The sequence below is a fragment of the Nicotiana tabacum genome, chromosome 9 (assembly GCF_000715075.1).
Source record: "Nicotiana tabacum cultivar K326 chromosome 9, ASM71507v2, whole genome shotgun sequence".
Lineage (NCBI taxonomy): Eukaryota > Viridiplantae > Streptophyta > Magnoliopsida > Solanales > Solanaceae > Nicotiana > Nicotiana tabacum.
Window position 1 is genome coordinate 51,408,128 of NC_134088.1, and position 21,750 is coordinate 51,429,877.

The window sequence follows — 21,750 nt, forward strand, 5'->3', positions numbered from 1 at the left end:
GGCTTCTCCATTATATCCTCTCCTTTGAATAAACTTTTGAGGAAGGACGTCAAGTTCGCGTGGGATGATAAATGCCAAGAGAGCTTTGAAAAGCTCAAATCTTTATTGACTAAAGCTCCTATACTTACTCTACCAACTGAAGGGAAAGATTATGTGATATATAGTGATGTTTCTCATCATGGTTTGGGTTGTGATCTGATGCAAGAAGGGAAAGTGGTTGCATATGCCTCTCGAAAATTGAAACCATATGAATTGAATTATCCCATTCACGACCTTGAGCTTGCTGCCATAGTGTTTGCTTTGAAAATTTGGAGACATTACTTGTATGGAGAAAAATGTCATATAATCATGGATCATAAGAGTTTGAAGTACTTGGGTACATAGAAAGAGTTGAATTTGAGACAACGTAGATGGCTTGAGCTTAACAAAGATTATGACTGCACAATTGGCTATCATCCGGGTAAAGCCAATGTTGTTGCTGATGCTCTAAGTTGCAAATCCTTTGCTGGTTTATCTCTAAGTCCATTGCCTTTGTTTCTTGAATTAAGGGCCATGAATGTTTGTCTTGCATTTAAAGCTGATGGTTCTATTATTGCTAGTTCGCAAGTCAAGCCAGTTCAAGTTGAACAAGTAAAAGAAGCACAGAAGTTGGATGAAGAGCTTGTGAAACTGATCAAAGAAGTTCAAAATGGAGAAAATCTTGATCTTAAATTGAAGGAGGATGGCGTCCTATTTTATCAAAATAGGTTATGTGTTCCTAAAGATGATAAATTGAGGAAAGAAATTCTTAGCACATACTTTCACCATATGCAATGCATCTCGGAGGCACTAAAATGTACCAAACCATCAAAGAACACTACTGGCGAAATGGTATGAAGAAAGACATTGCAGAGTTTATCTCTAAATGCTTGATTTGTCAATAAATAAAGGCCGAGCATCAAGTTCCAGCTGGTTTGCTACAACTCTTGTCCATACCAGAGTGGAAATGAGAGAGAATAACGATGTGCTTTGGTTCTGGGCTTCCATGCACTCAAAAAAATCATGATACAATTTGGGTTATAGTTGATAGGCTAACCAAGAGTGCTCATTTCTTGGCAATCAGAGTGGACTACACACTTGAACATTTAGCAGAATTGTACGTTAATGAGATTGTGACGCTGCATGAGGTTCCTATATCTATTGTATCTGATCGAGACTTGAGGTTTACATCCAGATTCTGGACTAGCTTGCAAGAAGTTTTGGGTACTAGGTTGAATTTTAGTACTTCTTTCCATCCTCAGACAGACGGTTAGTCTGATAGGGTAATACAAATCTTGGAAGATATGCTTCAAGCCTATATTATTGAGTTTGAAGGTAGTTAAGACAAACACTTAGCCTTGATAGAATTTGCTTACAATAATAGCTACCAATCAAGTATAGGCATGCCTACTTATGAAGCTTTATATGAGAGAAAATGTAGAACTCCTCTTTGTTGGAACGAGTTTGGTGAAAGGAAATTGGTGGGTGCTGAGATTGTGCAACAAACTAAAGATATGGTAAAAATCATCAAGGATCGCTTAAAAATTGCTTCAGATAGACAAAAGTATTATGTTAATCATAAGAGGTGTGAAATTGAGTATAAAGCGGGTGATAAGGTATTTTTAAAGGTTTCCTCCATGGAAGAAGGATATAAGATTTGGCCAAAAAGGTAAACTTAGTCCTCGATTTATTAGACCTTATGAAGTGCTAGAGAGAGTTGGCCTAGTTGCTTATAAACTAGCTCTTCCACCTTAGTTAGAAAATATCCATAACGTCTTACATATTTCTATGCTTAGAAGATACCGCTCAAATCCATCTCACGTTCTTCTTGTTGAGTCTATTAAGGTCAATCCTGATTTGACATATGAAGAAGAACCAATCCAAATCTTAGCGCGTGAGCTAAAAGAGCTTAGAAATAAGAGAATCCCCTTAGTGAAATTCCTTTGGAGAAATCATTCTAGCAAGGAAGCTACTTGGGAGCGAGTAGAGGATATGTGATTTCGATATCCACATTTGTTTCGGGACTAGTATAAGGTAAATTTCGGGATGAAAGTTATTTAAGGGGGAGAGAGTTGTAACGCCCCAAAGTTTTTACTAATATTTGCATTCTCGATTGAGCATCTTTATAATGAGGATAGATTTCACTTCGCACTTCCTAAATGTGAATTTGATGATATATGAAAGTTGCTTACTCTAAATTGTGTTAATATGTACAAAGAAGTTCCATTGTATTTTTGATTAATTGTTATTAAACACAATAGATATATATAACTTTTTGGGCAGCAAATCTTCCATATTATCTAAAGATATTTAGTAGTTCGGGCAACCACTTTTTTCATACTTATCCAAAGTTCATATGTATTACTTTTGTGACTTGTTTTTCCATAACCTCCTCTCACATTTCATTCCTTCATGACAAAGAAAACCCCTACCCTCTCACCTTCTTATCACATAAAATACTACATGAAAACCATCAAAAATTTTCACTAAACCAACCAGCCAAACTAGTTCTTGGTGAAGCTCAAGTTACTCCTCTCTTTTGTGGTAAGTTACTAAACCCGTTCTTACACTAGACATCTATTAGTCTTTTCTTCATATCTTCTTGTATAGTGCTTCGTTTTAAGTGATCCAAACTTTTTTGGAAAGATATTTCATAGCTCTATAACTCTTATTCAGGAACCAAAACCTAGTTTTGCTTTTATTTACCCATAAAGGAATAATAAAGTACAGGGCATGTGCTGTCCATATTTTCTATTTTACAAACCCTACCTGCACTACTGTTAGTATTTTTAGCATAACTATTTATAAAAAACTGATATTTGGGTGATTTAAGACTCTAAAGAACCCTAATATACATATCTACAACTTTCATGAATACCATAAAGTGTATTTCCTCGTTTACATCTTCAAACCTTAGTTACAACACAAGACAATGGTACTGTCCAGAATTTCTGTTTCAAATACTGAGGGTGATTTTCACCAATATCATGTTTAGTTCAACATGCTGAAGTCACTAAACTTATATATATATTTGATTATGTATTCAAGGTTTATATACCCTTGTAAAATCTAAGGGGAAATGTTTGAAGAAGTGGACAGATTTGGTTGTCTATGGCATAGACGATTTGAACGTCCTCAAGTTGTGATTGAACTATTTTGTGGTAAAACTCTAAGGTTTATGTATAAACTCTATACTCTTTTTACTTGGTAGAATGTTTTGAAATAACCTGAGATTTTGTTTCTCTTATCTTTTATTTATATCATTGTATTCGTGTTATATCAAGTATTGAGATATTCGCTAAATAGCCTACTCGTATGGATAGCTTGATCATTTTGCATTCTTGTTGGGACTTTGTCCTTCTTGTGGCAGTGACTTTGTCACTCATCTCGGCATACCTCTTGATTCGAATATTTTGCCATCTTGATTTTGAGTTTGTGGTTCGTATTAAATTATGGAACTTGTCCGTGTTAAGTACGAACTAGAAAGCCATTTTTAATATAGTTCTTGATCTCTTGACTATTGGGATTCAACCCTACTTGATTTGGGGCTTTGGTCCATCTTGATATCTGATTATTCTTAGTGTGATGGCTAACGTACATATTGGAAAAAATGGATATTTGGCAAACTCTCTTGGATTGATAGTGTACGCTTTCTTGACACTTGAATCTTGAACATTGTTATTGATATTTGGAAATACTTCAAGGTTTGATATTCGATACTTTTGATATATTTGTTACTTGTTTTAAACTTATGTTTCATTTGAGCTACCTATGGCTGAAAAAGGGAATTGGAAGAATCTAATGGCTCCAAGCCCAAAGTTTATACGCCGCTAAGCTTTATGCTTAGTGATAATTGTTTTCAATCGTAGGTAATGTGCGAGAAGAGATTTGAAGAAGGCCTTTTTGGAGTAGACCTTTCGGGAGCTTTTGTGGAGATCACATTTGCATATGCAACTTGGTTTTATATAGTTTTGGGACTTGTACATGATCTATATGTCACACTTATGTATGTAATTTTGGTGACTTGTTTTGATGTTTTAGGGTGTGTTAATAATCTAGGTCTTGTAATATGGTAAATTTACACTTTGTCTTGTAAATATGTACAAAGGAGAAGATTAGTTTTCCTTTTATGCTCGCTAGTTTGAAATTCATGGACAATACAAACCTACAGTGACGTCAAATGAAAAGTATAATTTCGTCAAGAAGTTGCTTTAACGTGTTAATTATTCAAGAAGGGTTGTATTACAGTATCTTGATATTTTATTTTTTATTTCATTTAAGGAATTTTACGAAGTTTACAACAAAAAAAATATTGCACTTAAAACTTTTATCGCATGGGCCTATTTTAGCAACTAAATTATTATGAATGTCTTTTTAGATTAATATCTTCTGAGTGTTATAAGTAGTATGTTAACCCTTAAAATGGATAACAATTGAATTTATTTGCGGTTCTAAAGATATGTGAATTGATTCGACACAAAAAATCAAGAATGTTAGATAAAAGAGTTAAAGACACAATGAATAATCAAACTAGTCGTAACGTTATAGCCTAACTTGGTTGGGTTCTGGGCTCGAAGCCAGTAAAGAACAAAGAACAGAAATAAAGTAAAGACTTTGCAGTAGCTAGAAAGCAGAGAAATAAGTTTGTATTGCCTTGATATGCATGTTACTATGTCCCTATTGAATAAAAGATTTTCCCTTTATATAGTAGGAGAGTTTCATCCCTAGTACAATTCTAAAAAAGGTAAAATCCTCCTTTATCGTCAATTACTGATACATTATCAATATCGGGTGAGATCCGAGCCGTGGTATCCAGTTGGGTACGGATTTGATGGCCCTCTGTTAGCCGTGTGCATCCGTTTGTTGGGTATTTCGAGGTCTCGGAGTTCGTTCTGGGTTTGGGGAGTGTTGTCTCGCCAGGCCCGGTGGCGAGTACCCCGTTCCAGCCTTGATTCAAAGAGTTCCCAGATTCGGTCTCCATCTCATACGTTGATACTCTTACTTCGTTTGACTTACCGGGAAGTCGAGGTGTGCACTTACCCCGAGTTTACCCATATACAAATAGTCCCCTCGTTTCTCAGAGAGTAGGTTTGACCAATTGATGGGATACAACAGATGAAACCCCGGTTCCTTCCTTCGTACATTTCAGCCGAGATGATGAATAAGTCAAAACATCCCATCAGTCGTGTCATTCTGACTTCGGATACATGTCGATCATCGGCTGGTCGCCTCCAAATATGAAACGTCGTGTATTGATTACATTTTCTCCTATAAAAGCTTCGACCTTTTGCACTTCTTCTACTTTCCAATCCTAGTTTTTTCCTTCGAATTCTCTAGCAGCTATCAACTCTTTCAAATCTTCATATCTTCATCTTTGATCTTCAAATCTTCATAATTTTTCTTAGGTTTCTGCCTAGATCTTCATCCTACCTTCAAACCTTCATACTCTTTTCTTCAACCTTCATACTTGTTCCTTCAAACCTTCACACTTTTCTTTCAAATCTCCATACTTTCCAGATCACGATGGCTAAGACTTCCAAATCAGTTCCTTAGCAGGCTGCCTCTTCATCTTCCCACTCGGCCACAGATGCCGAGGTGGCTATTCCCAAGGTGGCTGTTCACGAAGCGGCTGCTCCCGAGATGACTGCTCTCGAAGCGACCCTAGAGCCCCCATGAAAAGCTTTACACCTGGGGGTTGTTCAATCGGGGACAACTTCAAGGTCGAGAAGGCCTCAGCCAAACAAGACCAAGTTCGTGCCATTTCCCGAGAAGTGGAATGCATCTCGTAAGTGTAGTCTTTCCTTAAGTGTCAATTTTCCTTTATTTCCTTTCTCATCATCAGTATTTGTGGTCATGCAACTATTGCCCGTATTCCCAATGCAGCCCCCCGACTCAAGGAATGGATCAAAGGAATCTGCAAGTAGATGTCATACTTCTAGCGCACGTGGCGTAAATTTTTGAAAGGCAGATGGGAGGCCCGTTCCCATGGTAAGGCTCTCCTCCGAATAGTTATTACTATTCCCCTAACTTACATAATGCTGACCTTTTCTCTTTCCTTCATAGGTTTACCTAAGGGAACTAAACTTAGGCCGCTGGAAGGGGATGAGGATGCGTCCTTATCCGTTGATCCCTCCATTACGAGACACCCCTGGGCTACCGCAGGGGAGAAGAAGAGGAAAAGAAAGTCCTCAGGCTTCCCGGGTCCCGAGGTGAAGCCAAAACAAGAAGGTAGCTTCCCGAGCTCGTAAGCCTAAGAATAATACTAAGTCCTAGGTACCGGACTCTGACTTGCTTCGCCGGTTCAAGGATGAGTCTGAAGAAGATGACATCATTGTCGCTCATGGGTTGACCCCTGTCGAGGAGCAGGCGACAATCGAAAAAACGAGACACGAGGCTGACCCCCTTCCGACTCGAGAGCGCGAAGTGGAAACGTGGGTTGTGACCTCTCGAAAGGCTTTCGAAGGAGGCGACCGACATGATAGACATCATCGATATGCCCTCCTATACCGAGTCCATGCTTGAAGAGGCCCAAGAAGGCAAGAAAAGTCAAGCGAAGGGGTTCACTCTGCATACGACCCTCTCCACTCCTTCTTCGATGGTGTGCATATGTCCACTTTGGAAGATGTTTCCGCTCTGGGCGACCTGGAGATCCCGAAGAAGGATGTGTCCTCAAAAGCTGGTGGGCCGAGTTCAAGCCCAAAAGTGGTGAAGCAGTTTCCTGCACCAAGTGTGGACCCCGTCCGCAAGAGAACAGTTATTCTTATCGTCCCGAAGGATGCTCGGGTTCTATCTGCTTTGGTGGGCCTAGCCAGCTACCTCCGATGCCTGGTGACCAAGGAGGACCAGGCAAAGATGAACGAGGTAGTCGCGTAGAGTCTCTTCAACAAGGAGTAGCAGACGCTGAACCGAGTAAGATATCAACTCTTTTACACTCCCTCGTGAATTTTGCTTAAGTTTTGGAGTCTCTTACTATTTTCATTATTTTGCAGTCCTCGGTGCTTCACCATGAGAGCTTCCTCCGGTATCGTATTGAAATTAGCCAGCTCGAGTTTGAGCTCAAGGAGCAGGTCTGGAAGAAGGACATGTACAGGATTCTGAGTGAGCAATAGGACGGGCCAGTCAAGGACCTTCAGGCCGAGTTGGATAGGGCTCAGAAGGAAGCTTTAACCCTGAAGCTGGAAAATGCCGACCTGGTTGAAAAGGTAAACGTTTTTGAAGCTAAAAACAAGGAGCTAGTCATGGTGACTAACAACATAACCTCGCAGGTCTAACAAAAAATCGACTAGCTCCAAGCTGAGATGAACGAGGTCTAGGCCATAGCCGACGGGTGGAAAAGAAAAATGGACCTACTAGCTTCGTAGAAGGAAACCGCTAAGGCGGAGCTAGAATCGGTTGAGACCCAACTCCGGGTGGAGAAGGACAAAGTTGATAAATGGTCTCAACTGAATTATGATCTCCGAGCACAACTAAGCTCGGCTGTCGTAGAACGGGACACCCTCGGTAGAGAATATGAGGCTGTGAAGTCAAAATTGGACACAACCTCTGCCGATTCCGAAGAAATGGTGGCCCAATACAAGCCTAATGTGGAGGCAGCCGAGACCCGCCTGAAGACAAGGCCGAATATATAATGCGTCTATCCCGAAGAGAGACCATCGAAGAGATTCACACTCGAGGTTTTGACCTGTTGGCGGAGATCGAGGAAGACAAAAAGCTCAAGGTCGTGGCAAAATAGCTTTACGAGCCTAAAGATGCCCATGACAATGAGTCGGGCGCCGGTGAAGACCAGGCGTAGATGCCTTAGTACTTTTTTATTTTTGTCTCATATATATATATATATATATATATATATATATATATATATATATATATATATATATATATATATATATATATATATATATATTGTCTATTTTGAGGCCGTTTTTGTTGGGCCTTTGTAAATATATTTCTGAATATATATGAAATTTTCCCTTAAAGGCAAGATTGTGTCTTTAGTTTTCCAGCATCATTTCATAATTTCTATTCATGTAATGTTTTTAATGCCTTAGCATAGAATCAAATGTAAATGGGGTGTTCATTTTTCAGAGGTCCGAACGGAGCCCGTCCTCGATATAACTTTATTTGCTCGAGGCTTTGAAAACTCGGTGTGACTAGAAGTTTTTTCAAGATGCTTAAGTGATTTTAGACGATTCCTTTTCCAAAGGTAACCTTTTAGCAGGTTTTGAGTTTCTTATAAAGGCCTTACTTTATGATTACGAGCTTCAGATGTCTTCGAGCTATTTTTAGGGTGGTCGTAGCCTTTTGCATTTGGGCACCGCTTAATAGTTTTGGTGCCTCCGGGATTTGATAGCCCTGGTTGTCTGAACTTTCTTCGGACAACAGTCCCCGAATAGGGGTACCCTTGGGCTCGATAGTCCCTCAGTAGGGGTAGCCCATGGGCTATTAGGATCCGGAATTTAAGAGGCAAGGAAATGTGTAATAGCAAGGCGAAACTTTCTTTCATTTCTCAGTGTGTAAAGTACATGATTGAAAGCGCATAAAAACTTGTATCGTGGCTAGGGTGGACTATGTGACCACGGTTCATACAACCGTTTGGCCCTTATAGTGAATCCTAACCACCAAGACTTAGCTTCTAGCATATAAAACTTTTCTTTCTTTTCTTGCTAAAAACCTTAATCCCAAGGTAATGGCCCCCAGTATTCGATGTCGAGCTTGAGAAGGCTCGGATACTATTGACATGAAGTGAACGATCATTGACTATGGTTTGAGACCGGTTTTTGAATCTAAGTTAGCACGTTTTACTGTTGCCTCGTTAAAAATCTTGCCAGAAAAAACCCATTTTGGGACAAAACGGATTCAAGGAAAAAAGAGTGCAATGCGTGCTTCCAGACCTAATAGCCACATCAATCCTTGGCTGTTGCCTGCAAGTGTTAGTCCGATTCATAATATTATTAAAGAGTAATTGAGATCGTACCTTAGCAGTAGTATCACTTTAAGTGTGTAACGTTCCAGTTGTTCGGTAGTTGCATACCGTTTCCTGCTTCGAGTTTGTATGAGCCTTTATTGGTAATTCAGATGACTCGATATGGTCCTTCCTAATTCGGCCCCAGCTTCCCCTCGTTCAGGTTTTGGGTGTGTAATGTTACTTTCTTCAACACAAAGAACCCGATCTTGAGGTGTCGGAGGTTGGCTATTCGATTGTAGTATCTTTCTATCCGCTGTTTCTAGGCGGCCAACCAGACTAGGCGGCCTTATGCCTTTCATCCGATTATTCCAGGCTCGTGATCATGGCCTCGCCATTTGACTCTTTGGTCGCATATTGGAACTTGAGGCTTGGTTCTCCCACTTTGACCGGTATTAAGGCTTCAGCCCCGTAGACCAACAAAAATGGGGTGGCCCCGGTACTAGACTTCGAGGTCGTATGGTATGCCCACAAGACTTCGGGCAGGATTTTCTTCCATTTTCCTTTAGCATCGGTCAAACTCTTTTTCAGGTTTTGAACTATTGTTTTGTTCGTTGATTACGCGTGTTCATTCCCACTAGGGTGGTAAGGTGTTGATAGTATCTTCTTAATCTTGTGATCTTCGAAGAATTTATTTACCTTGCTGCCGATGAATTGTCTCCCATTATCGCAAACGACTTTGGTCGGTATCCCGAATCGACATATTATATGGTCCCAGATGAAGTCAATGACTTCCTTCTCCCGTACCTTTTCGAACGCTTGAGCTTCGACCCATTTGAAAAAATAATCGGTCATGAAAAGTATGAATTGAGCCTTACCGGATGCCCACGGTAGGGGACCAATGATATCCATTCCCCACTTCATAAATGGCCACATGAACAAGACCGAGTGGAGTAGTTCTCCTGGTTGATGGATCATCGGGGCGTGCCTCTGGTAGTCATTGCATTTTCGCATGAAGTCCTTCGCATCTTTCTCTATTTTGATCCAGTAGTAGCCGGTGCTGATTAATTTTCGGACAAAAGATTCTGCCCCCGAGTTGTTCCCGCAAGTTCCTTTGTGAACTTCTTTTAAGGCGTATTCAGTATCTCCCGGCCCCAAGCACCTAGCTAGTGGAACGTCGAACGTTCTCCTGAATAATATCCCTTAGACCAAGCTAAATCTGGCAGCCTTGGTGCGCAGAGCTCTCGATTCTTTGGGATCTGAGGGAAATTTTCCATTCTTCAAGTAATCTATGTACTTGTTCCTCTAATCCCAAGTTAAACTCGTTGAGTTTACTCCGACGTATCCTTCTTCTATAACCAATTTCATGAGCTGTACTACTGTTCTCGAGCTGAACTCATTGACATCAACTGATGACCCTAAATTAGCCAGAGCATCGGCCTCACTGTTCTGATCTCGGGGCACGTGCTGCAGGGTCCATTCCCTGAATTGATGCAGTGTTACCTGTCATTTGTCTAAGTACCTTCGCATCCATTCCTCTTTCACTTCGAACGTTCCATTGACTTGATATAACATGAGGAGGGAGTCGCACTTGGCTTCGATCACCTCGGCCCCAAGGCTTTTAGCTAATTCGAGACCTGCAATCATGGCCTCATACTCGGTCTCATTGTTAGTCAATTTCACAGTTCTAATAGATTGCCTAATTATACTCCCCGTAGGTGGTTTGAATACGATGCCGACTCCGGACCCCTTTGCTTTCGAGGCTCCATCCGTAAAAAGGGTCTAGATACCCGAGGTAGTCCTCGAGGTTAACAATAATTCCCTTTCGACTTCGGGTATTAAGTACGACATAAAGTTGGCCATGAAGTCTGCCAAAATTTGAGATTTGACAGCGGTTCGGGGTCGATACTCGATATCGTCTCCGCTGATTGCGAAGGCCCATTTGGCCAAACAACCCGAGAGCTCGGGTTTGTGCATGATGTTCCTCAATGGGTAAGATGTTACGACATATATGGGGTGACATTGAAAGTATGGTTTTAATTTTCGTGAGCCACTTAGCAAAGCGAGCGCCAAGTTTTCCAGGTGAGGATACCTTGTTTCGGCCTCACCTAGAGTTCTACTGACATAGTAAATAGGACATTGCATACCTTCCTCTTTTCGGACTAAGACTCCACTTACCGCCACCTCAAAAATCGCCAAGTAAAGGTATAACTGTTCGTCTGCCTTCGGAGTGTGTAGCAGGGGCGGACTCGATAGGTACCGTTTGAGCTCTTTCAAAGCTTGTTGGCATTCCGGGGTCCAGGAAAAGTTATTCTTCTTCTTCAATAGTGAGAAGTACCGATGGTTTTTGTTTGAGGACCTCGATATGAACCTGCCCACGGTGGCTATGCTCCCGGTTAGTCTCTGAATGGCCTTGACGTTGTCCACCACAGTGATGTCTTCTATGGCTTTGATTTTGTCGGGATTGATCTCAATCCTTCGATTGTCCACCACAGTGATGTCTTCAATATGTCGAAGGTTTCCTGCAAATGTTTCAAATGGTCATCTGCTTGCAGGGACTTGACTAACATGTCGTCAATATATACTTCCATTGATTTTCCTATCCGTTCTTTAAACATCCGGTTCACTAGGCGTTGATAGGTGGCACCAATGTTCTTTAATATGAAAGACATTACGTTATAAGTACCGAATTTAGTGAAAAAAAGAAGTTTTTTCTTGATCTCCCAAGTCCATCCGAATTTGGTTGTACCCAGAATACGCATCGAGAAAGCTGAGTATCTCGTGCCCGGCCATCGCGTCGATCATACGATCGATGTTAGGCAAAGGAAAAGAGTCCTTCGAGAATGCCTTGTTCAATTCTTTATAATCTACACACATTCTTAGCTTATTTCCTTTTTTAGGCACTACCACTACATTAGCTGATCAGTCGGGATACTTTACTTATGAATGGGCCCTATTTTAAGGAGTTTAGATACCTCGTCCTTGATGAATGTATGCTTGACCTCAGACTGAGATATCCTCTTCTATTTAACCAGATGGAACTTCGGGTCCAAACTCAGCTTAGGAGTGGTGACCTCCGGCGGGATCCCTATCATGTCAAGATAGGATCAAGCGAAACAAGCTACGTTACGTTTAAGAAAATTAATGAGTTTTTTTCCTGAGCTCGGGGGCTAACCCCGTGCTCAATTATACCTTTTGATCCGGTAGGTGTTCGATCAATGTGACTTGCTCCAACTCTTCGACTGTCGATTTGGTGTCGTCGGTATCATCAGGAGCTATGAATGATCTCGAAACTCCGTAATCCTCCTCCTCGTCGACTCCTCATTCTTCCGGTCCGGCCAGGACCGATGTCGGTGGTTGCTATTTAACTTTAATTTTTTTGGTCGGCTCCATGTTCCTTAATGTCAGGATGGCGGGCACCGAGAGTACTTCATCGACTGCGAACATCTCCTTTGTAGCCGGCTGTTCTCCGTATACCGTCTTGATTCCTCTCGAAGTAGGGAACTTTAACGCCTGATGTAAGGTCAAAGGTACCGCCCTCATGTTGTGAACACATGGTCTTCCGAATAGAGCGTTATATCTCATGTCCCTTTCGATCATATAGAACATTATTTCCTGGATGGTCCCGGTGGTGTTCGCTGGTAGGGTTATCTCCCCTTAGTGGTTTCGCATGCCATGTTAAATTCGTTCAACACCCGGACTGCTGACACTATTTGGTCTTGTAGTTCCAACTGCTCTACGACCCTCGATATGATGATGTTGGACGAGTTGCCTGGATAAATCAACACACTTTTAAATCAAGATTTATTAATAAGTACGGATATTACCAGTGCGTCATTATGAGGTTGTACGATGCCCTCGACATCCTCGTCGCTGAAAGAAATGTTTCCCTTCAGGACATAATCTCGAGTGCATTTTTCCCTCGTGATAGATACTTTAGTGCATTTTATTATCGGCCCTTGAGGGGCATCGACCCCTCCAATGATCGTGTTGATGATATGTTGAGGTTCCTTTTGTTTGGTCTATTTGTTGGCATCCTTGTTTCTGAAGTGGTGTTTTGGCTCGATCACTCAAATATTCTCGTAGGTGCTCGCTATTAAACAACCGGGCAACTCTTTCTCTTAATTGTCGGCAATACTCGGTCCTGTGGCCATGAGTGCCATGATATTTACACATCAAGTTAGGATCTCTCTGGGTAGGGTTGGACTACAATGGTCGAGGCCACGTAGTGTGCTTGATGCGCCCGATGGCTGATACGATACTGGCGGCGTCGACGTTAAAGTTATACTCTGACAACCTTGGTGATTCCTTGGCCCTAAGTGGCCTGTCAAAACCATGTTTGATCATCAAACCTCGGTTATCTGGCCCTCAATCGCTTCTCTTTTTGTTCCTTGTAGGGTGACGGCCGGACCCGTTTCCCCTTTGATCTCTACCGTATGGTTGACACCGGTCTCGGATCAATCTTGGTCCATGATCGATGACTCTCTTAGACCTGTCGTCGGTTCTAACGGGATAAATAGACCCAGAAGCGGCTCCGAGTTGTCGTCCTTGACTCTGATTTTTGACTGGTAGCTATGGTGGATGTCGGCCCAGGTTTCTGCTGGATACTCTACCAAATTTTGTTTTAGCTGTTGTGAAGCCAAGGAGCTTTGAGGGGGGGTGGGGGGGTTAAGTCCATGAGTGAATGCCTGAATGGCCCAATCATCGGCAACTGGAGGCAGGTCCATTCGTTCCATCTGGAACCTTGACACGAACTCCCTGAGTATCTCGTTATCTCTTTGTTTAAATTTGAAAAGGTCCAATTTTCTGGCTTCGACCTTGATGGCATCGACATGTGCCTTCACAAAAGCATATGCAAGCATAACAAATGAATCAATAGAATTTGGGGGTAAGTTGTGATACTATATCATTGCTCCTTTTGATAGAATTTCCCCGAGCATTTTTAGCAAAACCGACTCGATTTCATCATCTTCCAAGTCGTTCCCCTTGATGGCACACATATAGGAGGTCACATGCTCATTTGGATCTATGGTTCTGTTGTTCTTTGGAATATCGGGCATACAAAACCTCTTCGGGACCGGCTTTGGTGCAACGCTCGAAGGGAAAGGATTTTGGGTGAACTTCTTAGAATCCGGTCCTTTTAATATCGGGGGTGCTCCAGGGATTTGATCGACCCTGGAGTTATATGTCTCAATCTTTTTGTCGTTGGCCTCAATTTTGTTCTCACCTGATTCCACCTGTTTCGTTAATGCTTCAAGCATTTTTATTATTTGAGGGTTGGCCCCGAGCTCAACTTTACCCAACCTCTCGGTGGTTTGCTTGTTTCCTCGGGTGTTCTCCCGGGACTGTTCGGGCTCGACTCTACTAGGAAGGTGGCCTTGATTCTATAGCTGTGCTATTGTCGCTTGTTGAGCCTATAACATTTTAAAGATTAGCAGCAGGCTTATCCCATCACATTCGCCTTCGGGTGTTTCTTGAATTGTTGCTCCTGGGCCTACACAAATGCTATTTTTGGGGTCAATTGGCAGGTGGGCGTCAATAGCAACCTGTGAATTAGCATCGATTGGATCGGCAACTAGCCAGATTCAGCCTCAACGTTCAAGTGGGCAGACTGAGAATTTGATATTTTTAAGCTGACCTGAAATGGAAACCTTAAAGAAAAAGCGTAAAAAGAGGGTGTGTTATGGAAATTTGTATTAAACCACCACTATTATCCTTAGCCCCACGGTGGGCGCCAAACTGTTTATCCTTAAAATGGATAATAATTAAATTTATACACGGATTTAAAGATATGTGGATTGATTCAACACAAATAATCAAGAATATTAGATAAAAGAGTTAAAAACACAACAAATAATCAAACCAGTCGTAACATTATGGCCTAGCTTGAACTTGGACTAGGCAATAATTTCTGCCCTCGGTTGGGTCTTGGGCTCGAAACCAGTCAAGAACAAAGAACCGAAATAAAGTAAAGACTTTGTAGTAGATAGAAAGCAGAGAAATAAATTTGTATTGCCTTGAAATACTTGTTACAATTTGTCTATTGAATAAAAAGCTTTCCCTTTATATAGTAGGAGAGTTTCATCCCTAGCACAATTCTAAAAGAGGTAAAATCCTCATTTCTCATCAATTACTGATACACTACCGACATCGGGCGATATCCGCACCGTGGTATCCGGTTGGGTGCAAATATTATGTCCTTCTTATAGTCGTGTGCATTCGTTTGTAATGTTTTCTGAGGTCTTGGAGTTTGTTTTGGGTTCGGGGAGTATTGTCTCACCAGGCCCGGTGGCGAGTACCCCGTTCCAGCCTCGATTCAAAGAGTTCCCAGATTCGGTCTCGATCTCATACGTTCATACTCTTACTTTGTTTGACTTACCAGGAAGTTGGAGTGTGCACTAACCCCGAGTTCACCCGTATATATAGTAAATTAACATTGTTTCCTAAGTAGAGCCCTCCCAAAAGGGGTTGCTACAAGTGACATCACTTCTTTTCACTCTTAAAAGAAAAGAACAACTTCGCGTGGACTCCGGAATGCCAACATGTACTGAAGGACCAAAAAAGGTTCCTATCTAGCCTCCGTTGTTGTCGAAACCGGGAGAAGGTGAGCAATTGCTGATATATCTGGAGGTCTCGAAAGTAGCAGTAAGTACTGTTTTGGTCTAGGAAGAAGAAGGTACGCAATTTCCCGTTTATTACGTTAGTAAAATATTATCAGGAGAGGAGACACGCTATCTGCACCTTGAAAAGCTAGCCTTAGCTCTCGTAGTTGCCTCTCGAAAGCTTAGTCCTTATTTTCAATGTCATCCAATACCCGTTGTGACAACCTTTCCCTTAAGGAATGTCCTTCATAAGCCTGAGTTGTCGGTCGTTTGGCTAAATGTGCAGTCGAAGTTAATGAATTTGACATAGAATTCAAGCCAGGACTGCAATCAAGTCGCAAGTTTTTGCCAACTTCGTGACAAATTTCAGTCATGGGTTAATGCTTTTAGATGCTAAGGAAGCAGTTTTGATGTCAGGAATGACATCGGGAGTTTGGACCTTGTTTATGAATGGAGCCTCCAACGTAATAGGGTCTGATCTCGGGGTAGTTTTAATCACTCCTTCGGGTAAACCCTAAGGCAGGCCATTATAACTATACCATTAACTAACAATTAAGCCGGGTATGATGCTTTGGTTGCAGGACTTGAACTAGCTCGGGGACTAGGTTCTAAGGTAATTGAGATAAAATAAGACTCCCAGATGGTGGTAAACCAAGTATATGGAATTTTCAACACAAAGCAGGAGCTCATGCAATAGTACTTGAACAAGGTTCAAGCATTACTTACACGATTCAGAGAGTGGTCAATTATCCACATTCCGAGGGAGGAAAATGTGGAGGTAGATGCGTTGGATAATTTGAGTTCATCCATAGAGATGAAAGGATATGATTTCGGTGCGATCGTCCAATTGCTTCATTCGGTGTTTAGATGTGGATGACTATTGTGAAGTTAATTCAACTAACTTAATCTGGGACTGGAGGACCGAGTTCATTGAATATATAAGATATGGTAAATTACCCAAAGACCCAAAGGCATCCCGGGCACTATGTACCAAAGCAACTCATTACTGTATTATTGATGGATAGTTAAAAAGGAGGTTGTTCCAAGGACCATTTGCTTGGTGTCTAGGGGCCTCGGAGACTGACTACGTGATGAGGGAAGTCCATGAAGGGGTCTGCGAAAGCCACTCCGATGCAGATTCATTGGTTCTCAAGTTAGACAAGGCTGTCTACTATTGGCCTCGGATGGAACAGGATGCAAAGACTTTTGTACAAAAATACGATAAACGTTAACGCCATGCACAGTTAGTGCATCATCCGGTGGAACCTCTGCATTCAGTGGTGTCACCGTGGCCATTCATGAAATAGGGAATGGACATAGTCGGTCCCTTACCACAAGGGCCCGGGAAGGTAAGATTTCTTTTGGTTTTAACAGATTATTTTACTAAATGGGTTTAAGCATGTGCTTATCAAAAGGTCAGAGAACGCGAAGTGGTTGATTTTATATGGGACCACATCATTTGCCGATTTGGAATACCAAAGGAGATTGTTTATGACAATGGGCCACAGATCATAGGTTCTAAAGTCACAAAGTTTTTGGAAGGATTAAAAATCAAACGAATTACGTCTTCCCCGTACCACCCGAGTGCTAATGGATTGCCGGAATCAACCAACTAGGTAATTATCCAAAACCTTAAAAAGATGTTAGAAGATTCTAAGGGCAACTGGTCGGATGAGCTACCGGGTGTTTTATGGGCATATCGGACCACAACAAAGTCAAGCACGTGAGAAACACCCTTTTCTCTCATGTACGGTTCAGAGGCTTTGATACCTATAGAAGTGGGGGAACCGACCTTAAGATTTTCCCGAGAAAACAAAGAAACAAACAATGAAGCGCTGCTGGTCAAGCTAGATTTGATTGAAGAGCACCGGGATCTTGCATATGTGAGGATGGTGGCATAAAAGCAAAAGATGGAAAGGTATTACAATTGCAGGGCAAATCTCAAATATTTCAAAGTTGGGGATTTGGTTTTGAGGAAAGTCACTCAAAGTACCTGGGAAATTAACGCCGGAAAGCTGGGATCGTCATGGGAAGGACCTTACTCGGTTTTAGCTATAACCGGTAAAGGCTCATACAAATTGGAAATTCAATATGGAGTTAAATTGCCAAGCAATTGGAACGTGACTCACCTCAAAAGGTATTACTGCTGAAGATCCTTGCTGGTATTGAAAGTATGTGCTGCATACTTTTTTCCTTTGACCAATTTTTGTCCCTATTGGGTTTTTCTGGCAAGGGTTTTAATGAGGCAACAATGTAAAGCATACTACGAGGGAATGATCATTGACAAGTTGGTGAATCGACAATCGAAAGCTCTGTTGCCTTCACTTTTGCACAACTCGTATGTCAACCAACATGTGGATGGTTAAATAATATTTGGCTAGGTGGCTTAACTCGTCTCCCAAGACTCTCATTATCTCTATTGGACTCTGGAAATAGATTATTTATCTATCCATAAGTTGTTTCTATAGATGAGACATCAATGCAAAGCTTACTAAAAGGGAAGTGCCATCGGCGAGTGCAAGACTTCCAATGTTTGAATTCTCATGCTTAGCATCCGTACACTGGGGGGAATAATACATGACAAGGCACTAAAAGTGTCACGAAGACCAAGTACTGTTAGAACCAGGATCAATGGCTTATCAGGGCGGGGGACTGCATGATCAGGCCCGTAGGAATAATTTGTACAAGTTGGCCACATGTATTGGCAACTTTATTTACTTAAGCAAATGAATGTTTATGTAAATGTACTTTAAAAATGGAGGAAATAAATCAAAGTCCTTTTATTTTTATCTTAGCTCTTGTCCGAATGATAAGTTAATTTATTTTATAGTTTGAAATTTAATAAAAAATTCAAATGCTTGTGCTGGGATGAATAAGAGACGTCTTCTTCAAGAGCACCGTAAAGATAAGGGTCCTCTCTTATGAAACCCTCATAGTAAAGGGTAGATTTCAGAAGTGTTTACGCCTAGAATCAAAAGTTATCAGATGCAGAAATATTCCCAAAGCTTTTTCAATTAAATGAAAAAGAATATCTTTAGCACAACAATTAAGCAATAAGTTTCTTTTATTAATTAAAGTGCCAAACTTAGTAAAATGTTTTGGCGTAATTACAAAAAATAAAGAAAAAATATATATCAGTTCTTGCTGCTAGAACCCGAAGGGAGAGAAGAGTCTTCATTTTCTCTAGCGGGAGAAGGCTGTTTCGCTACCGGTCCAAGGACTTTATCTTCTTCGGTTTCCCCTTCAGTTCTCAAATACTCAGAGTTAGTATTCGAAGAATCAGATGCAGTGGGTCGAACGGGAAGGTTCTCATGAGCGGTTGTCTCAAGTTCCCAGACCTTGGCAATGCGGTCGTCAATATTGGCAATGTCTTCTTTGGCCTCCTCCAAAGTCTTCCTCTTTGCATGATAAATGGTGTTGGTTTTCTTGAAGACAAGGGATTCTTCTTGGTCATGGAGTTTTGCTCGGAGCTTATCAATCTTGGACTAGAGCTTTTCATTTTCTGCTCTCATTGTACTGATTTTGGAATCAAACTCAACGTTGGTGGTTGAGTTAAGTCAATTCTGCTCCATGACTCTTTTGAGTTTTTCTTCAATTTTTGATCTCCTCTCCTTGGCATCATTGTCCTCCTCAGTTGTGGAAATTATGTTTGATTCCAAATTATTAACTTGCTCCATCAAAGCTGACTCACGCTCGGCAGCAGCAGTCACAGTGTCATGCAGTTTGACCCACTTAGCCTTTGCTTCCTTCAGGTTTTCATGTAGCTTGGCATCTTCCTAGCTGTGGGCCATTCTATCTTGTTCGGACTGCTGCAACTGGGCCTCAAAATCATCCACTCGAGCAGTGTTTGCTTCCAGCACTGGGAGGAGCTTGACAAATAGATTTCGTTTAGCCAAGAGCCGATCTCATTTTGAAATAAGCTCCTGCTTGTCCAAAATAAGCTTTTGTTGCCCCTCGGAAGCAAGAAGGTTGGCCTGCAAATGGGTCAGTAATAAGATTATTAATGCAAAGAGTAAACTAAAAGGAGATAAAAGAAGTTTAAATCGCTATCTATGCCGAATAGTGAATGCTATTGTTATAAGACACTCCACAGAAAGAGAGTCAATTTTTCTCCAATCCTTTACTGAGGCCAGCGGCTTCAAATAATTGGCAAGCTCCACCGGCTTGGAAAGAATATGGCACTCCTTTAAAATAGAAAGAATGACACTTCGCTTTCCATGAGGGTTTTGGGAAGGTAAATATTTCTGAAGTTCCCGTGGTCGGGAGACCTTGGAGGAGAGGCACTTCCTACTTGTTCCGCTGGTGCCGGAGGAGAGGAAATGGCTGGTGCCGATGGAGAAGGAGCAGCTGGTGCAGATGAAGAAGAAACAATTAGTGTAGAAGAAGTGGTGGTTGTTGCTGGCTCAGAAGTTGGTGGCAGAGGAAGGTCAGGGGCTGAACTCCTCTGATCGAAGACGTCATTAGGGATTAGGAAATGGGAATCGACATATTCAACAAAGCCTGTTTCTCCCTAGAGTGCTTGAACTTCTTCTGGCGGTGGAGTTTGGAGCTCCCTCGGCTGAGCATCCAGTTAAGCTGATAACGACCTTTTTCTTCTTTGAAGAGGGGCATCGTCATTATTAACCCCTTTCTTCATCATTAAGGACCACTATGACCAGTACAGTAGATATTCCTTTCACTCTCTTCTCCTAAGTCCCAGTCGAGGAGGTACGCTTCCTTTTTGGTTTCTTATTTTTGGACTGGGGACTCCAGGAGGAGGTACCCTCACCGGAGGCACGAGTAAATCCACAAGCCCTACTTCGGTTAAGGGCATTTTGCAATACCCGTTCGGCCTCCTTTGGATCATCGAGAGACTCAATGTTGGGACACACGATGGAACCCTTTGGAAGTCCTGTGTGGAGCAAAAGGACTTTTGATAGATTGTACCTAAGTTGTTAAGATTGAAAGAAAGAAGGACTTTTGCTTACCGTGATTCTTGGCCTTCCACCCATATTTGAGATCCATCTCTTTCTACCGTTGGGATTCTGGTGTAGTGACATCCATAATTTTCTGTATCCGTTGGTCCAAGCCTTGAACCCGTGGTAGTTCCCAGTGAGTAGCTGGAACGAAGGAAATAAAAAGTCAGTAAAGAAGGAAGTTTTTCATTTCACGTAGAAAGGAAACGAATACCCGAAGACTTACGGAAAAGGTTCCATGATTCGGGAAAAGCTGGCGCCGTGGCTGGGATGATGTCCCTCGTAGCAATGACAACGAACCGTTCCATCCATCCATATTTGTTATCGCCATCCACGTTGCTATAGAGGGTGTGATGACCATGCTTGCTAAGATTTAGCACACCCCCACAGAAAAACTTTGGGGAGTAGAGGTTCATCATATGCGCGAGAGTTAGGGTTTCTCTAGTTTCAATGCATAATTGGCGGAGGCAGGCCACAATGCGCCATATAGAGGGACCTACTTGTGCTAAGCAGACTTGGTACCGGTGGCATAATTCTAAGATTATTGGGTCAATTCATTTACCCGCTCCCAAGGTAAAAGGACCCAAAGTGAAGGGGTATGCATAGACATACATGAACCCCGACTCGGAGTAAGTAACTCGCTTTATCGCATTGGGGGTGAGGATTTCAACGTTACCCTAATTACATTCCTCCTTCACAACATGGATGCTAGAGGGACGAATGGAAGAAGGATATCTACGAACAAGCTAGAACCTATCAATTTTGGAATTTGGAGGTGGTTTGTGTTCTTGAAGATCAAATGTCGTGCTAAGGTGAGGTGGTATGATGGTGTTTACGGTTGGAAGTTCAGACTCGACGTTAACATCTTTTGTTTTACTTTTCTTTGGGCCCTTACCGAAAAGAAGGCTAGAATTTCTGGAGGTAGTAGTGTAAGAGGACATATGATGAGAAATCTGTGAAGACAGTTTTTCTAATCAAGCTAAAGTTCTCAAGCAGTAATCTAAGAAAAGTTGGAGAAGAAGAGGAAGTTGTAAAAGTAAAGAGTTAGAATGAGTAGTGGAGAAGTTATAGACAGCTGATGGAAATATTTGCTGAATCACAGAGAAACACGTGTTCGGGTCATTAATGCGAGAATACGTGAAGTGTCAGAGTCCGTTTAGGAACTTTCCCGCCAAGAATGGAACTCTTATCTACTTCCCGGTAACACTATGCTGCATCACAGGAAAGTAGGGGGATTATCTGTATAGGGTAAAATTGGTTAATGAAAGCTAGG

General features: G+C 41.8%; 1 protein-coding gene across 1 annotated transcript; it reads left to right on the plus strand.

Annotated features, from left to right (window-relative positions):
* The first annotated feature begins 1,001 nt into the window (after positions 1-1,001).
* Positions 1,002-2,016, plus strand: LOC142163897 (uncharacterized). The gene is made up of 3 exons (XM_075221050.1): positions 1,002-1,287; positions 1,420-1,687; positions 1,815-2,016. Exons 1-3 carry the CDS (start codon positions 1,002-1,004, stop codon positions 2,014-2,016), a joined length of 756 nt encoding a protein of 251 aa, XP_075077151.1.
* Positions 2,017-21,750: the final 19,734 nt, after the last annotated feature.

Bases quoted from the DNA above. Each gene is read 5' to 3' on its own strand.
- LOC142163897 (XM_075221050.1), top strand. From the start codon at position 1,002: ATGTGCTTTGGTTCTGGGCTTCCATGCACTCAAAAAAATCATGATACA. The intron at 1,288-1,419 runs GTTAGTCTGATA...AATCAAGTATAG, and splicing joins TTTCCATCCTCAGACAGACG to GCATGCCTACTTATGAAGCT. The intron at 1,688-1,814 runs GTAAACTTAGTC...TTCTATGCTTAG, and splicing joins TATAAGATTTGGCCAAAAAG to AAGATACCGCTCAAATCCAT.